This window comes from Carassius auratus, chromosome 36 (genome assembly GCF_003368295.1).
Source record: "Carassius auratus strain Wakin chromosome 36, ASM336829v1, whole genome shotgun sequence".
Taxonomy (NCBI): Eukaryota; Metazoa; Chordata; class Actinopteri; order Cypriniformes; family Cyprinidae; genus Carassius; species Carassius auratus.
This window is the reverse complement of record NC_039278.1, coordinates 12,810,774-12,830,476: the sequence shown is the minus strand read 5'-3', so window position 1 is coordinate 12,830,476 and position 19,703 is coordinate 12,810,774. Positions and strand designations below refer to the sequence as shown.

Here is a 19,703-nt window from a genome sequence, read left to right as displayed (position 1 = left end):
TACATAAATTGTCTGAATTATCAGTAGCTATTACTATAGTCTGTCTACACAGACATATATATAGACAGATACACAGATAGATAGATAGATAGATAGATAGATAGATAGATAGATAGATAGATAGATAGATAGATAGATAGATAGATAGATAGATAGATAGATAGATAGATAGATAGATAGATAGATAGATAGAGTAAAATTTATGAAGATTGCAATCTATAAACAGCACATAGTTTGTCATACCCCTGTGAACGATCTCATTTTTGTGGCACCAGTGAATAGCTTTGATCAGCTGAAAGATGTAGCTTCGTACTTTATCAGGTAGCGCACCATTAGGCAATTCCTCCAACAACTCCAGCATATTCTGAAAAAAACAGCAAAACACAAGCAAGAAACTATCACCATGTCATCTGAACTACAATTCAGACTACTACAAATGATTAAGAAAGTAAAAGAAGTTTTTAGAGCTGACCTTCTCCACATATTCAAACACTAGATAGAGTTTTCCCCGTCGACGGAAAGCCTCCTTCAGTTCTACGATGTTGTCTTGCTTCAGGGTACGGAGCATCTTGAGCTCTCGTAACGTCGTCTCTTTAACTTCCTCATTCTCTGTGGGAACACACAGGGGGTTAGGCAAGATTGAAAGGGGTCTTGTGTTCTCTCGAGTAAAATAAATGTGCTATGGAGCTCTCAGAGTAAAATTACATTATAAAAGGCACTTCTCACAAACCTTGTTTTAGTGTATTATAGGTGTTAATGTCTTTTTGTTGTGAAACTCTAAAATACAGAATCACCTATCATCAAAATTAATTAGCATGAAAAGAAGCTAAAAATGTATCTAACATGATGACATCATTTGGAACCTTCCTATAGTATGATGGAAAGACAATCTCATGCCATTTTCTTGAAAGCTCAACCATTAATCTCTGTTAGCAACTGTTATTTTATTTAGGGGCCAATCACTGAAGGTGCTATGGTACCTATTGTATCTGTTAGTTTTCTTATTATTAGGGGACAAGCACCAAAGGTGCATAGGCACCTATTGTATCCATTGGCGTTGTTCTTCTATGGCAGCCTATAGTACTGCTTGCAGGAAAGTTATGAAATTTGGCAAACAGATAGAGGACAGTCTGATCTATCTATGGTAATCACCATAGCAGGTTTGGAGTCTCTAATGCAATCCCTCTAGCACCACCAATTGTTCAAAATCCAAAGTGGCCTATTTCACAAATATGATGCGTTTCCCCTTAAGGTTTGTGCAGCGTTGTAATTTAGCCTTTAAACAGCTTTTGCAATTATATTCAAAACCACTGTAGGAAATTCAGAAATATAGGTCACTGGCTGTATAAAAGTGCCCAAACTTAAAACAATTTTATTGTAAGTGGCAAAATAATATAAAAAAAAAAAAAAAAAAAATGCAAAAGTCAGAATTATTATAATTTTTTTGTTCTCATAAATATGTCTATAACTCCAAAACAAAATAAGATATTTTCACAAGTTGACACACACATACAGTATGTATGGACGAACTCTGTGAACACATGAAAAATATGGTGGGACTGTGGCTCTTGGTGGCACTATAATTGAACAAAATGAAATTGCCATTAAAAGTGCAATAGGAGATCTCGGATAATGCTAACATTAGCCTGATAGCACTGAAAGTGAACGTCCCACCCTCCCTGCAATCGCCATCCAAAGCCTTGCCCCCTGAACGCATTTATGATCACAGACCAGAATACTAGAGATAACATTACTACAATAGACTACATCAGCGGTTCCCAATTCCAGTCCATGTTCCAAAATGAAGTAAACCCCTGCTCAGGGAGTAGGGAGCAATGAACACCTTGTAGGGATCATATCGATCGGAACTCAGTTCATTCATGTAGCTTGAGTTGGTCATCTGAGTCGGGTGTCTTAACTAAGCAAGACATGCAAAATATGTGCGTGCGATGGAAATGGTTACCGCTGGGCAACATCATGTGTCATTTACCAGCGAGAAAACTTTAAAAGTACTACAATACCAGGAAGGAAGACCGGGTCATGAGATAGGTCTTAATAGATTCCTTGGGTCACACGAAGAACATGGATAACAATATTGCCTTAGTTAGCCAAGCTTCCTGTCCGCCATTTTAAAACCTACTTTTTTTAAACTCCTCCTAGACAAAAGGTCTGATTTTTCCAAATTAGAATCAGATCATGTTCAGATCATGCTGGCAAATAGTTACACATTTCATGTCAATGGACTAAACCATTTCGTATACTGAATAACCAAATTTGATGGCATGATTAGGGTTGCCACCTGTCCCTTAAAATACAGAATCGTCCCGTATATGAGAATAAAATAGTGCGTCCCATTTTGAATCAATACGGGATGGGGTTTGTCCCGTATTTTTGGAGTTGTCTTCAATACAGCATCTCATGCAAATCATCCCAAAGGCATTCTGTGAAGACTCGTCCTATTCAGCCCATGATTGGGTTATACTCGCTTCCATCATTGGATTGATTGGTTTGTTTCAGGTTCATGGCCAATCAAAGTCAGAGGAGGGCGGGTTCCTTGGCAGAGAGTCGATTTGAAAGAATGGCGGAGGCTGCTCCAGATACCACCAATCCAGCGCTGAAACTAAAGCGGATGCAAAAGTACCGACAAGAGTGGGAGGAATCAAATTCTTGGCTGGAAAGTGTCAGCGGAAATGAGTATCAAGCACAATTTGTCGGTGAGTGTTCTCTGTTGCGCACAGTGGCTTGTCAGATGTGCGACAACATGCCTTCCATGAAAGATGTTATTAAAAAAATCAACATCGTTTTTAAACTATGAAAGGCGCCATTATTTTATGTGCACAGTTTATTCTGCATTGATGACGTCAAATGGTTGTACTCTGTCAGCTACTGATGCTTTTTACTGCGAAACAACTCAGAATACACAACTCAGAAAATAAAATACTGATACGATACCATATTGTGTGGCATTTGGTTGTATTTTTCAGTTGGAGGGCAACAAGAGAAACAATATAAGACTTCACTGATTTCCTAGTGTTAATGGAGATGATGATTTTGCAATTGTACTGTCTTGATTAATGCTTGATTAGCTTTAAACTAAACTAAAATAAACTTTCTACTAAGTAGTAATAATGCTTTTGTTAAAGTACAAATATGAAATGTATGGAAAATGTATTGTGTGATTTCACTACCATTAAGAAAACTGCTTACTTGCATGAAATGTATGTATTGACTGATTTAGAGTAGAAAGCACTTATGTATTAGAAATGGTTTCATGATGCAACCGGTTCTTGACTCTTGAACGAGTCAGTCTTTTGTTTTCGTTATTTGGCTCGGCTCTGTGTTCATCTTCAGTTCTCTCTTCACAGTAGTTCAGTCAGTGTACTGTTTGAGTACATTAATTACTCTGGGATATTGGTTTATTTTAACTCTTAGGGAGTGTCAGCCACCTTAAAAAAGTTAACAGCTTAATTCATTTGTGGATTTATGCGTATTGGAGACGAGAACTGTTTCAAACGATTCAGTTCGATTTGGTGAACTGGTTCAAAAAGATCCGGTTACATCGAAAGACTCATTCGCGAACCGGATATTACTACACTGCAGTGTTTTGAAATCTCACAACAGACCCGGAAGAGAAGACAATGCTGAATAAAATCATAGTTTTTGCTATTTTTGGACCAAAATGTATTTTCGATGCTTCAACAAATTCTAACTGACCCTCTGAAGTAACATGGACTACTTTGAAGATGTTTTTATTACCTTTCTGGACATGGACAGTATACCGTACACGCACTTTCAATGGAGGGACTGAGATCTCTCGGACTAAATCTAAAATATCTTAAACTGTGTTCCGAAGATGAACAGAGGTCTTACGGGTTTGGAACGACATGAGGGTTATTAATGACATAATTTTGATTATTGGGTGAACTAACCCTTTAAGGTGTATGTTACAGATGGTTAAGAGAAGAAGAGGAAAAAGGGCCCGAAGATACTGGAAAGGAAAGCGCAGTAAACAACTGAAAGCCTTTGTGGAGGAGTTGGCAGTACTCCAGATGATGACATCAGAAGAAAGTTTGGAACCAGCGTTCGACGTCTACGTATAAAAGACTGAGAGAGAGACTCGACTGACGGATACTGAATAGCACAGTATCCCTCGACGCCTAATACCAGTTGATTGTACCTTGATTTTGTAACTTTAATATTGTAATGTTATATAACTTCTGCTAACTTTAATAAAACTTATATTATATTATTGACAAGTTATTGTCTACCAGAGTACTAATTTGAGAGCCGTAAGCAAGAACTGACCACGGGGAAGTCTGCTGAGCAAATTGTAAGTACTTTCAGAATGGTTATAGTTTAGTCCAGATTCGACTTTCCTTACCTACCTGAGAATAATAAATAAAAAGGTAAAAGGTGTATGGATAAAGGTGACACCATAAAACACTAGCTATAAGAAGAGGAGAAAAGAATGGGAAGATGCATTTGGATGAATAACATTTTCTAAAGACCCGCTTTTTTTCTCTCCACTTTAGCCCTGATGCATTTGAGTCTTTTAGTAGACCTCAGCTACTGAAACAGCTTACAAACTGCTGATACAAGAAATGCTATGCCATTCTGTTAGGATGTAAACATGACAGAGCTAATCATAATGCCTTCGGCCGCTGGATGAGTTTCTCAGCGCGGATTTCCCTCGAGATCCGGTGTGTTTAGACACCTTGTGGGGAAAATGTATGGTACGGCATTTGGTTTTAAGCCTGTAGTTATATCCATCACCACATGTAAATTCTTTCAGTAGCTGTAGTCATCATTCCAGTATTTTATTTTCAGAGTTGTCTATTCTGAGTTGTGTTGCGGTAAAAACAATAAATGGCTCGACAATAAATGGCATATGATTGTCATGTGCATCTCGTCAATAAAGCCGGTTCTGTGGTTAGTGGTTCACATGCTTTCAAATGGAACGGAATTTGATACACAGAGCCGTAGATCACTGACAAGCTACGCAATATCCTATTCATAATCGAACACGATTCATCTGCGATTATGAACGCTATATCTTGTAGCTTGTCAGTTATTTAGCACTCTGTGTATTAAATGCCAGTCCATCTGAAAGCATGTGATGGAGATTTACTACTAATCACAGAACTGGCTTTACTGACAAGATGCGCATGATAAAGGCATGTGATTTATCGTGCAGCCCTAATACAAAATAATTTCGCTGATCATTACTAATATTTCAATCCTTGGGTAAAGTGTATATACTGAATAACTATCCAAACAGAGTCTTGGAATCTGTGATTAATAATGTGAATTATAATTTGTGTCATGGTAACCACAACAGTATTGTAGTTCATCTCAAAGTCTCCAACCAGTAAAACTGCATGGATGAAAAAGCAAGCATTTGGTAGTAACAGTCTTTTACCTTCACTGTCCTTGAACTTCTTAATGGCCACAAGCTCTTTTGTCTCCTGCAAAACAGATATGTAAATCAGTTCGAGCTCTTTCTCAAACACAAGCTTTATTAGCAAACTGTTAATGGACTCAAGATGTAAAACTGTGAGTTGCACAAAAGGACTGAACCTAGAAGAACTTCTTCCCGGCTGTATCAACAGGGTATTTTTCATGACAAAGCTCCTGACAATGCTTCTGCTAAATGGAACAATGTGTCTGTTTTCAAAGAATAGATAATAATTGTATATTCGGTTGTCTAATTATTAGGCGGAAGTATTGCATGCACATATTTAGCCATGTGTTCACCAGCCCACAGTCAGTCACACAGAGTCCCTGTCATCTGTGGTGTTGGACGAAGCCTCTTTTGACTATATTTGTCATTCAGAGCTTTCAATTTGCACTACAGCACCCTTCACTGAGAAAGCATCACGCTAGATGCTAAAACCCATCCATTTATAACAATTCTATTCAGTAAACACTCACTCAGGACAAATTCCAGCCAGTGTTATAGACTATAGTGCCCAGATAAATGGATATTAAACCATAATTCTTCTGAATTCTGTAGCATGTGTATGTCAAAGGCAGTATTATAACTGTCCGCTGCTAACAAGTTTGATATAAAGGGAAATATCTAAACTGGGAGAATTATTTGGCACAGTTAAAGTGTGTTATAGGTTGTTCTATACAACAAACACATTCAGTAAGTGCTGACAGATTCACTTGCAAAAAGGTTTTACCATGTTTTTCTTTTTTTTCACATATATAAAATTTACACACATTACAAGTTGGGTGTCAATAAGATTTTTGAAACTAATACTTTTATTCATTAAGGACATTAATAATGTTTCAAAATACTTCTATTTCAAATCAACAATGTTCCTTTAAACTTTCTATTCACAAAAATTGTATAGATATTTAAGATATAAGAATCGTAAAGATATATAATAATATATAATGTTACGCAGCACAGCGGTTTTCAACATGGATAATAGTAAAACATTTTGATTGAACACCAAATCAGCATTTTAGAATGATTTCTGAAAGATCTTGTAACACTGGAGACTGGAGCAGAGTAATGTAATAATATTTGACAATATTACAGTTTTTACTGTATTTTCTATCAAATAAATGCAATCTTAGTAAGCATTAGAGATGTCTTTCAGAAACATTAAAAAAAATAAAAAAATCTGATAACATCGCTGTACCATGGTATCACCACAGTGTGTTTTATAAGGCTTATCAAGTCAAAAAGCAACAACAATGCACAGTTTATAGCACTATTTTTCAGTTTTCAGAAAACTCTCCAACTAAAAGACCTGTTTGTAAACTCTTGGACAAAATCCATAAAATTCCCAAACCCTGAATATTTCAGCACACTGGAGAGGCCAGCATTTGAACCAGCTGCAATTAAACTGAAAGAATATCCCAACTGAAACTCCTACATCAAGGTTGGATCCAGGCACTAGCTCTACCTGACGCCTCCGGTGCATTAGCAAATGCCTTGAAGGCTTCCTCATACTTCTCCTCCACAGTGGAACTACAAGTCATTTTCACTTTAAGCACAGCTTGTCATGAACAGATATGATTCATGATCAGAAATTATTAAGAGGCACAGCATGCATGTGGGGCTGGATATAGGAGTAGCTTTTCCATATTGAGTTACCAGACCCCTGCATGGTCTACTTGCACAACCTGGCTGCTTTAAATACAATGCATGGTCAGGCCAACCTAGGCTTCTAGTATAAGACTGGACTACTCAGACCCAGTGTTGCCAGACTGCATGGATGATTTACAAAACAAAAACTCACCAAAACCCACCAAAAACGCCAAATTCGTTAACTGTCAAAATAATGTGATAGAATGTTATTGCCATGTTGATAAGGACCATTTATAACAAAATTATAAATAAAAAAAGATACATTTCCCAGGAAAATGGATCAAATCAGGGCAAATACATTAAAGAGAGTTATCAAATATAACTAAAATATGCAAGCAGACACTATTTCAAAATCACATTTAAGAAATTAACAGATACCCTTGAACAAACTGCCAACACTTCTCAATGTCAAGTCATAATAAGCCAATTTAAATGCAAAAAGTGCCCAATATAAGTGTTCGGCAGGTTTTTCACACTAATTCATGCACATACCATGACACTCAAAACTATGTCTTTCATTGATTCATACTGTACGATAAGCCGACAATAATAAATTAACAAAAATAATGGGCTTACCTTTGTCTTTAACTTCAGACAGAACTAGAGGAAATATTTTATGAAGTATATATTGTAAAACATAATACAGAACTAAGCAGTCTAAAGTCTAAATAAATCAAGTCCACCAACTTTCAAGGATATGCCAGTCTTCGGATCGTATAGTCCCATGTTTAATTGAGATTTTGATGAAATTATTTGACTGTGCTCTAATTTCATGTCATCATGTGCACATGAACTGACAGTCACCACTTATAAGCTTCTACTAAATATTGTAGAAACTTAATTTTCTGTAAAGTTGCTTTGCAATGATTTGTATCGTAAAATGCGCTATACAAATAAACTTTAATTATTTAATCAATGTTACGATCAGTTGTGCGTGTGCTTTTATAATGTGAATCATGTCTTTTCCCTCAAATATTATTATTTAGGTTTAATTTGTTTAATTTTTCGTTCATTTTAAATTTGTATTTATTTCCAGTCAATATTTTTGACTTTTAACTTAACCTTATTTAGTTAGTTGCCTGTGCAAATTGTTCAAGTATTTCAAATTAAATTTTTTGTTTAGTTTTAGTTTTTTCATCTAATATTTACATTTTATTTCAGCTTTATTTGAAATAACAAAAATGTTTAAATAGTTGTAGTTTCAGCTAACAATATTAACCTTATAGTTCAATGTCGTTTGGACCACTCTGACTTTCAAAACATCTCCTTTTGTGTTTCACAGGAGAAATAAATGCATGGGAGAATTATTTGGCACAGTTAAAGTGTGTGTTATAGGTTGTGCTATAAAACAAACACATTCAATAAGTGCTGAGAGATTCACTTAAAAAAAGATTTACCATGTTTCTCAATTTGGGGAGACATCAACAATGTATGGTCCCGATTGGCCAATATTCGTCAACTTAAGTGTCTTGTATCATTAGAATCCTTGGCTCAAAAAAAAAAAAAAAAAAAAAAAAAAAAGCTATCTCCCATTTAATTTCTGATGAAATCATCTGATTTTCATTTCAAAAGAATTTTGATCAGGAATTCACGCTTGTGACAGGATGCCAAAATAGGCATCCTTGGCAGATCCACTTTTATGGAAACCCTCGAATGGAATCAGATATTTACATCAAACTCAGAACACATATGAATGAGTTCAATCTTTCATCAAATTAAAAGAATTGGGAAGTTTGTCAACTTGGTGGCGCTATAACAGGAAAAAACATTACATTTTCAACTGACTTGAAATTTGGCCCACATTGTCTTTATCCAAGGTGCCATCCATGTCTATGCGTATTTCGAAAAACATGACTGCCATCAGCCAATTAATTTGAGTACCCATTAGTCAAGGTCAATGGAGGCTGATCATGACAAAACCCGATGGGACTGTATGACTCCTGGCCCTAGATTGCATTATCAGGTTTTACGCATTTACGCTCGTTATCAAACGATTTTTGGTAGACCCAACCATTTTCAAATAATGCACAAATGAACTTGACAAAGAGCTTGCCAAAGTGCACGAAGATATGAAAAATGGCAAAAGGCTCCAAAGAACTAAGGCTGTTCCTGCAATTCTTTGTCATATTGGCACCAAAGTATGAGTGTGTCATCATCACACCTAGTTAACCACACCACATTAATCTGGGCGCAGTGCCACCTACTGTTCAAAAGTAAAACATATTTAAAATAATTTTTCTAGTGTTTTAATTTAAGTCTTTTTGGGTAAAATCATGTTAAAATGTTAATAATTGCTCAAAGGTCTTAAAACGCTTGAACCCTGGTAATTGCTGCTTGCAGCTAGATTCAACTATAAATGTTTGCTTGTGTTACAAACTGGTGGGGAAAACGCAACATCATTTAGGAATCACAGTTGTTTTGCTTTTTCAATTACTTGAAGAATCTGACTGTCTCTCAAAGTATATATATATATAGGGGGGTGAATGAGTCATAAACAGTGAAGAAAGTGGAAGGGTTGGGAAGATCTGAAAGGTGTTTATAGAAAAGCTGAGACTTTCACAGCTTCGAAACCCACCACACGCAACATCCGTGTCTCATATTTCTAATAACCATGGAGACCAACCCATAATTGTATTTACAAAAGTGCATATGCACTAAAAATATGCTTTTACCTTCTGGACAGAATCCTGTGATAATACAGAGTGACATCAAACAATGACATATCTTATATTTGGTGACAGGTAATCAGCTTGTTGTTTCCGTTTTGGATTACAGCATGTTAATGTATAGGTGAGGTGTACTTGTGAAAGACAGGCTGTTGACTTTGGTTTGTTGATGGGAACATAATGACTAGCAGAGGGGCTGATGGGGGTCCAAAGCACTCAGAGCAGTCAATATATCATTACCGTCACTCACGTGGGGGTCCATGAGAGCCTGTGTGTCTATAAATCTAGCATGGGCAGACAGCAGAATTACAAGCACAAAGCTTGTTTTAATTCCGTTAGCTTCACAGCTTTCTTTATAGCCACTGTGGCATTCAGAGGGTGGGAGGTTGGATCATTCAAGAGGGTATTTCTCTCAACATGATTGCAAAAGTCAATAGTTTAACTTTACAGAGACCTTTGCATAGACGTGCTGTTACTAAATGCATGGAAGTGTTACAGTAACTTATTTAGGAAATAATTACATGCAATTTTACCGATAGCTAAACCATAAAATAGAGTCAGCCAATGTTTAATACTGCTTTTGTTAATAATGATGCTGGCATCCTTTCTAAAATCTGTATGGTTGGTACAACTACGCTGTTGAGAAACAGCACAGATCTAATTTAATATTGCATACAAAGCTGGCACAACCTTAATTGTCCTTGCTCCTAAAACAGGAAATAAAACATCGCTCATGCCAAGCTGGGTTCCTGAGCTGGCAAGGTATCGTGATCTCAAACCCTGTTTGCCTCCAGGAGAAACAGAGTATTTCACTGCTAAACTTGATATCTTTCCATCATGGGGTCTCTATTAAACAGTTATCTGTATTAAATCCTCTTACTTTTGCCAGTGCTTCTTTAAGGGAACTCTATTAGGGAGAGTTTTGTTTGTTATGAAGAAAAAGAGTGAAAATTTACAAAAGTGCAAATTTAGAATTTTAATTCACATACTATACAAATGTTTTTGAAAAAAGTATCTTATGGTGACCAAGGCTGCATTTACTTGATCAAAAAATAAAGTAAAATCAGAATTTTATTACAATTTTAAACACCTGTTTTCTATTTTAAAATGTAATTTATTTAAAATGAAATTTATTTCTGTGATGTTATTAGCTGATTTTCTAGCAGCCATTACTCCAGTCTTGAAGTCCAGCTGTGCTGCTTCATATTTTTGTGGGAAATAGAGCAGCATTTCTTTATTTTAAAAACGTTTCTTACATTATATACATGTCTTTATTGCCACATTTAATCAATTTAATGAATCCATAATAAACTTTAATAAATAAAAATGTTAATTAAAACAACTTACTGACTTCAAACTTTTGAACAGTGGTGCATTTTACATAGGCCTACACTAAAAACTAAAATTAATCATGGTAAATAACATGTCAAATTAATTCAGACCTCTAACCATGTACATAAAGAACAGTGTGGAGAATGAATATTAATTTTGAAGTTTGCTAAAAGAAAATTGCACATAACAGTTTAATTAAATTATTTGTGTTTCTAAAGATTTGCTTTTAATGAGTGTTGGAAGACGGCAAAGGTAATCTAAATGTAAAACTAAGAGAAATTATGAAGACAAAAAGGTTTTCTTTAATAGTATGCACTGATAAATTGTGCACAATAAAAGCAAGACCATAAATAAGGTTAATTTTGATTTCACAAATTTGGACATGAACAGAGTTTTTAAGTGTAAAAGTAAATATCAATGCATTAAAAAAGTAAATAAACTTGCAACTAAAACGACATAAACCAAAAAGATTTTGTTGACCAAGCAGATTCAGCTTTTTTTTATTCCCATGAACCCTAAACTGTCTGACAATCCTGCAGGGCTGTGTAAGCTCTGGGCAGTAGAGTATGCAGCATGGCATGCTGTCTTCCATAAGATCCATGCAATGGAACTAGAATGTCCCAAATATTGATTGTGTTCCATTGATTACACAGGCGTTGTTAAAACCACAGGCATGTTTACACATTGTGGGGCAGCTTAGCCTTGAGAGCCACACAATGACACAGGAACGTGCTAAATAATAATAATAATATCCTGTAAAAAGTTAAAATCCATTTTAAGCTTTCATGATGTTTTCAATTTATTAACATGCCTGCTGCCGGATTTAAAGCACTATTCCTGCTCATAAAATTATGCTTGTGTGAAAGAGACAAACACTTTTCATTTATAACAGAGGCTCAGTTGTCAGTGGCAGATTAAGTCTGGCCAGCCAGACACTAAAATTAATCACTGCTCACAATTTAATTTGTGTTGGCAAATCTAGTGCTTTAATACCCTTGGCCTTTTTTAGACTTTAGAGCTTCAGAAGACTGGTTTCAATGCATCTTAAATGTATTAAAAGTTCAATAAAAGTTTAGAAGATGCTTACAAATGCCAAAAAAGGTAGCACACCTAAAACTAAAATTATTCTTCTTATTCTTATTATTATCAATTTTCAAAACAGTTTTGACAGTTTGCTTAATATTTTTAGGGAAACCGTGATCTTTTTTTCATGATACTTTGATGAATGCAAAGTTTAAAATATATTAAATATATCTTCTGGTGTAATTTAAGGCATCCTTGAAGAATACAATTAAATGTAAGACCTAAAAATGTAGAACAAGAATGTATGTTTAGTAATTCAGGCTAAAATTACTTAATATTTTAAGATTATAAAAAATGTTTGAGGAATTTCAATACAGATTCTGCCTTGCAAGAACTACAACAATAATAAAATAAAAATAAAATAAAATCACAAATCAAAAGCAGCATGTTTATAATATGATAACTCTTTGTTATCCAGCTTCACAAGCAAAATGTTATCTTTTCCAACGATTTCTGTCACACACAATCTCATCCACAATGCCTTGCACAGTCATCTCAACACAGCTCTTCACAACCAGCGTTCCCACTCAAGGTGACCTATTTAATGCTTATGCACACTCACGTCCCCTCTTCCTCCTCTGCCCTCAATTCGACTGATGCGCTACAAATATAAATATTCTTCTCCAAGGGAACAAGCTTTTAAATTCAGATGATCCCCCTCACTCACAGGACCCCACAGGCCTCGCACGTCTAAAGAGAGCATATAAAACACCCTTATTGAGCTTCACATCAACTGCAAAATCAAACAGTCATTTAACAGATCTTAAAACATGAGATGCTCAAATGCTAATCAGTGTGGGTGTGATTGCACATTGCTGACAAATAAATAAATTGCTGCCTAGCTTTATGCGTTTGATGTCTTTTCACTCATTTCAATGAAGCAAGCTTGAAAATTAAAATGTGGAGACACTAATAGAATTTAAGTGACCATTGTACTAGACCGAAAGGGCATTCAGACTATCTGACTTACAAAAACACAAGAATATTAACTGCTTTTTGTTTGTTGAAATGTGAAAACTACTAAATGATAAGTACACAAGAATATCTCAACCAAAGACAAGAACAAACAGCAGTTCTTCTTATTTTTGGTCATGCACAAAGGATCTTTCATGGCCCATACTCGCTGGGATAACATCACTTGGGTAGACTTGAGAGAAACAATAAAGAAGCCAATGCCAATAGTCAGAAACAAGAAGGTTTTCTGTGAGGAGTGAAATGTTGAGCTTTTTAAAGGTTTGCTTGTAAAGTTTGCATTTGACAATGCACTTCTAGGGAAGTACATGTCATTACTAAAAATGAAATACAGTGAATATGTTTGGCTTCAAACATATTAACTAGTGCAACATACAATATGAATATGAATAAATAAAATATTAAAGCTGAATTTATTATTTATTTGTTCCTATATTCATCTGTACATGTTTTATATCATTGCATATAACCATGTTATGCTAATCTAATAATATTTTGCCTTGTAAAAACCACAATAACGACCCATCTATCCTTTTCCTCTATTAACATGCAGGCTCAAAAGATGCGTCTCATAATACAAGATTCAGGTTCTCCCAAAGCAGCTTCAAGTTTTCATTTGTGCCTATTAAAATATTAAACAATACATGCAATCTCCATTAAGGGTCTAAGTGGATGTGTGACAATGGGTTGTTTGTATGAATGCACAAATGGATTGTTTATATGAGAATGAGGGAATATGGGATGCACACTGTAGCCATATATAGGTTTGTCAAATATGTGAATGGGATGTGCTTTTATGTAAATCCATATTTACTTTAATGGTCAATATTTTACATTACATGTGTATGGAAAAGGAATAAACCTCTTCTGTTTTATTCTATTCAAGTATGCAAAAGAGCTGAATATCTGCATGGCTTAGTACAACAGCACAAAATTGCAAATTTGATATTGATTGCCTTTATCCAACTTCTATAAACAAGAAAATAATACCAAGTAATTTACATTTTAGATGCAACATTTGCAAGTTATTTCATGTATACACTACAACTTAAAAGTTTGAAGTTAATAAGATTTTTTTTTTTTTTTTATGAAAAGTATCTCTTATGCTCACCAAGGCTGCACATAAAAAAATTACTTTGAAACTATTTTCACTCAGAAATTGCTAGTAGATGTACAAATAATTAAAGGGGTCGTATTATGCTCTTTTACACAGGCTCTCATACTAAGCTGTCATACATTATTTTTCACATATTTTTCATCATTATAACAACTCTCTCACCAGTCTCGCCTGAACAGCATGAATAGTTCCTATAACAAATGAAGGCCTGCTTTCTGAAATACGAAATGTGCTGTGATTGGTTAGCTGGGCCAGTGTGTGTTGTGATTGGATTCCACTCGGCGCCTGGTCGGGAAATGTCATGCCCCCTACCATAGCCGCCTGCTAGCTACAGTTTAAATACGAGTCAGAATCAAATCAATTTGAGCGCATCTCTGACATAGTGATAACAAACATTGCCTTCTCTAGTGCATCTCAGCCAGGTCTCGTCCCATTCGTGACATCACAATTCCCCCCAAAATATGCATTGTAGTCCAAATGAGTTGTTTGTTGTAGTTTTTGAAAAGTGATTTCTGTTAAATAAATGATCTCTTTTTGAAGTGGACCTTAAACTTTGTAACTTTGCAGATCTTTTTTTATGCTCGAACAGCAACATTACAGACTAACTGAAGTTAAAAAAGTGAAAAACTGAAAGAGTGTTTTCTTGCGAAACATACTTCAGTATTTTTTGTTTTATTTACAACCTCGAAAAATAATTTTATACAATGTGGAATTATTTGATTAAAAACAGTAAAACTGTTAAATATTATTACAATTTCAAATAACTTGTTTTTTCTATTTTAATAAAATGTAAAATGTATTTCTGTGCTGGCAAAGCAGCCGTTATTTCAGTCTTCAGAAATCATTCTAATATGCTGATTTGTTGAAAAGCTGTGCTACTTAATATTTTTGTGGAAATCAGGATGCATTTTTTCAAGATTTTTTTTGATGAATAGAAAGTTTAAAAGAACAGCATTTATTTAAAAATACAAATATGTTGTGATATTTTAAATGTTTTACTGCAAATAATAATTCCATTGCATTTACAAAAAGTATGGCACACTTTTTGTCTAGTACAAACAAATTGAATGACCAGAACTAATTCTATTCTATTCTATTCTATTCTATTCTATTCTATTCTATTCTATTCTATTCTATTATGTTGTATTCACTTCTATAACAACAAGCAGCAGCTCCACAAAACACCAGAAGCCAATAAGATTAGTCTAGCCTCCTAATGGGTGGCAACAGTCTTATTTTCATAGACTCAAATATACTGTTCTTAATCATGTATGTAAAGAAATTCTAGTTTAGCACAGTTATCTGGTAAGCGGTGCCATTCTGAATGTCCATAAATAGACTGCAGGCATATTTGCATTGTAGAATAATGATAGGTGAAAGAAAAACAAGACCAAATACAACAAAAAGAAACAGTCATTCTATGACTTCAGCTGCAATTTTGAATGCATTTAATGAAGGAGGTAAAGCACTGACTGACCAATTACGAAAGGCAAAAGCCCTGTTTTCTGTTCTGGCACAGGCTGCTGCTGAATTTATCAACCTCATTATCATAACAATGATGCATGGGAACTTGTGGGACAATGTAATAATGTATAGAAATATGATTGGATTATTTCCTTTCCATCATCAATTCTCTGCCATTCCAATCCATGATTATTTAACATAACTTATATCAAAATCAATAAAAATACTGGAGATACGTATGCAACTAGCCTCTGATTTAGTGATAGTTCCACATGCCATCATTTAAATAAACACACTTCTGACTTTCATTTTGACCTTTAAACTGCTTTCTAAAAGATATATGTAACTACACGCATATAATGTACAGATAAGAGCATGAACATTTTGCATGGTATCAGTGATTACTCCGGGGTGTGTGCGTCGAGGTCAGTGAAATCTAAAGTGTAATGAGCCCTAACCATTCTGTTGCCCTGTACTGTCATTCATCATCTAGCCAGGCATCCAGCCACACTGCTGCTGTCTAGCCAGGCGTGAAGACACATCCTGGGCATGCAACCATGACTCAAATTCCAACAGCATCGAGGACACAAAAGGGACTATGAAAATAACCTTAAAAGACAAAACTGATCTAGAGGTTTTGAATTCTGATTTATATAAATGCTTTAAAAGGCTGGTCATCATGTGCAAATCTGTGCTTAACATTGTCATTGGTTCAGTTCAGATGCAAATAACTGTATACTGAACAAACACCTCAATAGCAGTGTTATAGGCTAAATGCTATGGATTGAGCACCTATCACTTAAAATGTGCAGAAATCACTGCATAATGGATTATATAAAAATGCCTTGCACCCCCTGACAGCACAGCAGCAATTTCAATAAAACTGGTTGAAAATATGCCTATATTTACCTAATTGTGAATTAGTCTAGCGAATTTCAACTGTCTGAAAATGCCTCCCAAACAATGAAGCAAATCTGCCAACTAGGCCACAAGCAATGCATTTGGAGAAGCCCACAATTTTAAAAGAACCAGTTGCTAGGGAACAATGCCATATTACAACTGAAAATATATTCCTAGAGAAATATCTAAACAAATGTGCAGTTTAAGGAGTTTAGATGTGTGGTGCAACTCTTCTGGGAAAGTTCACAAGGCCCAAAAAGGTTAACTGCAGTTTTTTCTTACTACAAATTTTTTTCCCCTCTAAAAATTACATTAACAGAAAGGCGTGTGTTTTTATATTTTTGCATGAACAGTATATGTCTATAAATGTCCTTCGCCTAGATGGTTATAAACTGGAGGTATACTTTTAAAAACAGCATACAATATGACCTAGTTTGCAGAATATATCTAAATCACAAGGATCAAATACACCGTACAACATATTTACAGAGGAGTTTCTGCAGTTCTACTTAGCATGCTGACCAACAGGTTTCTGCATAAACATGTCTTACCTTGTGTCTGCATTTCAGGACCACCCCATATGCTCCTTTGGAAAGAAAGAAAAACCATCATAAGCTTGATTTATATTATTTAGGGCTTATATACACAAGCAACTGTTTTATAATTAAATATTTTGATGCTTTTTTTCTCTTTATTAAAAGGATTTTAACAAAAGATGCACTCACCCTCTCCTACAATCCCAAGGACCTCAAATTTATTCATCACATTACCGATGTCAGGAATCTTCATGAAGTCAAAAGATGCCAAGGTGGTGCATATCCAGGCTGAGAGGAGCAGAAAGCCAGAGGATGGGACAGAAATCGGTGCTCGAACGGGTCATTGCAGCAAAAATCTGCTCCCGGTTTGTCACAATGCTCTTCTCATAATCCACACACACTGACACACATTCCTGCAAACTAATACACAATGCACGCACACACACACTTGCTCACCTGAAGAGAAAGAGTACAGAGGTTTTGCAGGGAAGGGGTCAGATTGAGTTATTCATGCATGCTGCATCTTTATTGTATTTATTTCACATGGATATGCATCAGATCAGTGGCATATCAAATGTTTACATCTAATGTATATTTCACATCCATATGAATTAAATCATATTAATTATGGCTCATATTCTGTCTCATTAAACTCAGACAAGATATGTGTAGGATTGTCATGATTCGGTTTCTCTGAGGTGATAATAAACAAGGGCCACAGTTCTTCAAGATGGATAATCGGAAATCTTCCAGCAGTTTTTGGAATAGCAAGACAACGCAGCTCTCAATTACAGGTGGGTGAACAAGGACAGACTGAGAATCCTATCCCAAACCAGAAGTCAGTGATGTAATGTGCTAAAAAACCCAGATGGACACCATCTCAATCACCTCAGATGTGCGACAGGTATCAACTGCGCTTGATATGTGGGCAGTACCCGTTGCTTTTACACTTAAATGCATTTTTATATGCGTTTCGCAGGTCATATCGTGACACACACAGCTCCTAGTATGTTTGTGCATTGTGCACAGAAGCGGCGCATGTCTGCATCTGATGTGTTGTGCGGTATGCGCGTGCGTAAGTGTGTGCGCGCGCTGGAAATATTCGTAGGTGGATGAAAGTTCTATCGTTATTTTAAGCATCTTATCCACCTGACAGTATCAAGAAATGACTGACAGCCCACACCACTAACACCCACTCTTAAATGAACCGTAAAAACTATGGTGCGGTTTAAAAAAAAAGAGAGAGAGGGAAAAAATCACAATGATTTATACAAAATGCCCACCCAATATAAAGACCATTTACATAACCAATACAGTCTTAAACGCATGCTATAACAGGTGACTTCGCTCTTTTGGAGTGTGTGGGCAGGAGGTGCGCGTGTTTGTGCGAAACACCAACGATGTAACAGCCACAAACATCTAACATCCTGCGTAAAATCCAAGCGCATTGACAATATTGTACATTTATGGGAAGAGCTGCGACCAGAATACTCACTTATGTCCACGACAACGATGCGCAAAGTGTCCTCTCGCGTCGCCGAGTAACGATGTTTTCATTTTCACCTGCAGTGGTCACCCATCATCACAGCTGCAACAGTATCCACCTTCATTCTGAGCCATTGACAACCTAACTACGCGAAATTACGGATCACAGTATGGCGAAGGCTCGCTTCATGAATATTAAGCAAGTCACGCTGACGTTGGCTGGAAACCTTGCAAGTGCGACCAGTCACGTAATCTAATTAATATTCATGAGCCTGGCCTTCGCTGTAGTAGGGTCTTTAATTTGGCGTTCAGGCGAAGCGGCACCAAGCTGAGTGGCGGACTGCTCACACCAATAGCGTCCGAACCGAGCCCCTCTGTGGCCAATCACGACGGAGGAATGCTCAGAATGGTCCTGAAGCGAAGGATCGTTTTTGCCTGGGTTCGGTTGAGGAAATATGCATTCCTGCTAGGATGTGTTACATTTCATGCATGCATGTATCCAAATTGATGTGTTCGTTTGGCGAGGCCGTGCGTCTCTCTCTCTCTCTCTCTCTCTCTCTCTCTCTCTCTCTCTCCCTCTTTCTCTCTGTGTGTGTGTGTGTGTGTGTGTGTGTGTGTGTGTGTGTGTGTGTGTGAACTGCTGAGAAGAGACAGAACAAGCCTTTATAAAGAAGCCTTTATAAATTATGACTGAATAGGCCTATTATGAATTGTTATTATGCTTTAAAACATCTATCTATCTATCTATCTATCTATCTATCTATCTATCTATCTATCTATCTATCATCTATCTATCTATCTATCTATCTATCTATCTATCTATACTTGTGCCTTTAGGTTTTTCTTTTTTGACGCTCTATGTAATCTCTAGCCTACTTATTGCGATTGATCTTCAGTTTTGTATCTATGAGATATGAATGAATTTGCTTATTTTTTTTATTTTTAATCAAGTTTTTTATTATATTATTGTTGTTGTTGTTGTTATAGAGCAGCTTGCCAGAATATCATATCCAGACAGACGTAGGCTTGCTGCATTAAGTGAT

At 35.9% G+C, this 19,703-nt stretch overlaps 1 protein-coding gene across 2 annotated transcripts in view; it reads right to left on the bottom strand.

Annotated features, from left to right (window-relative positions):
- Positions 1-19,183, bottom strand: part of LOC113055296 (cyclin-dependent kinase-like 5) — a 33,611-nt gene extending 14,428 nt beyond the window's left edge. Inside the window, exons 1-6 of one of the 2 annotated variants that reach the window (XM_026221482.1) lie at positions 18,671-19,183; positions 17,365-17,631; positions 17,191-17,225; positions 5,420-5,465; positions 473-609; positions 244-364 (exon numbers count right to left, since the gene is read on the bottom strand). In XM_026221482.1, coding sequence (XP_026077267.1) covers positions 244-364; positions 473-609; positions 5,420-5,465; positions 17,191-17,225; positions 17,365-17,428 — 403 coding nt within the window. In that variant the 5' untranslated portion in view covers positions 17,429-17,631; positions 18,671-19,183. The remainder of the gene's footprint in view (positions 1-243; positions 365-472; positions 610-5,419; positions 5,466-17,190; positions 17,226-17,364; positions 17,632-18,670) is intronic. The other variant, XM_026221483.1, reaches the window with a different exon arrangement.
- Between the last annotated feature and the right edge of the window lie 520 nt (positions 19,184-19,703).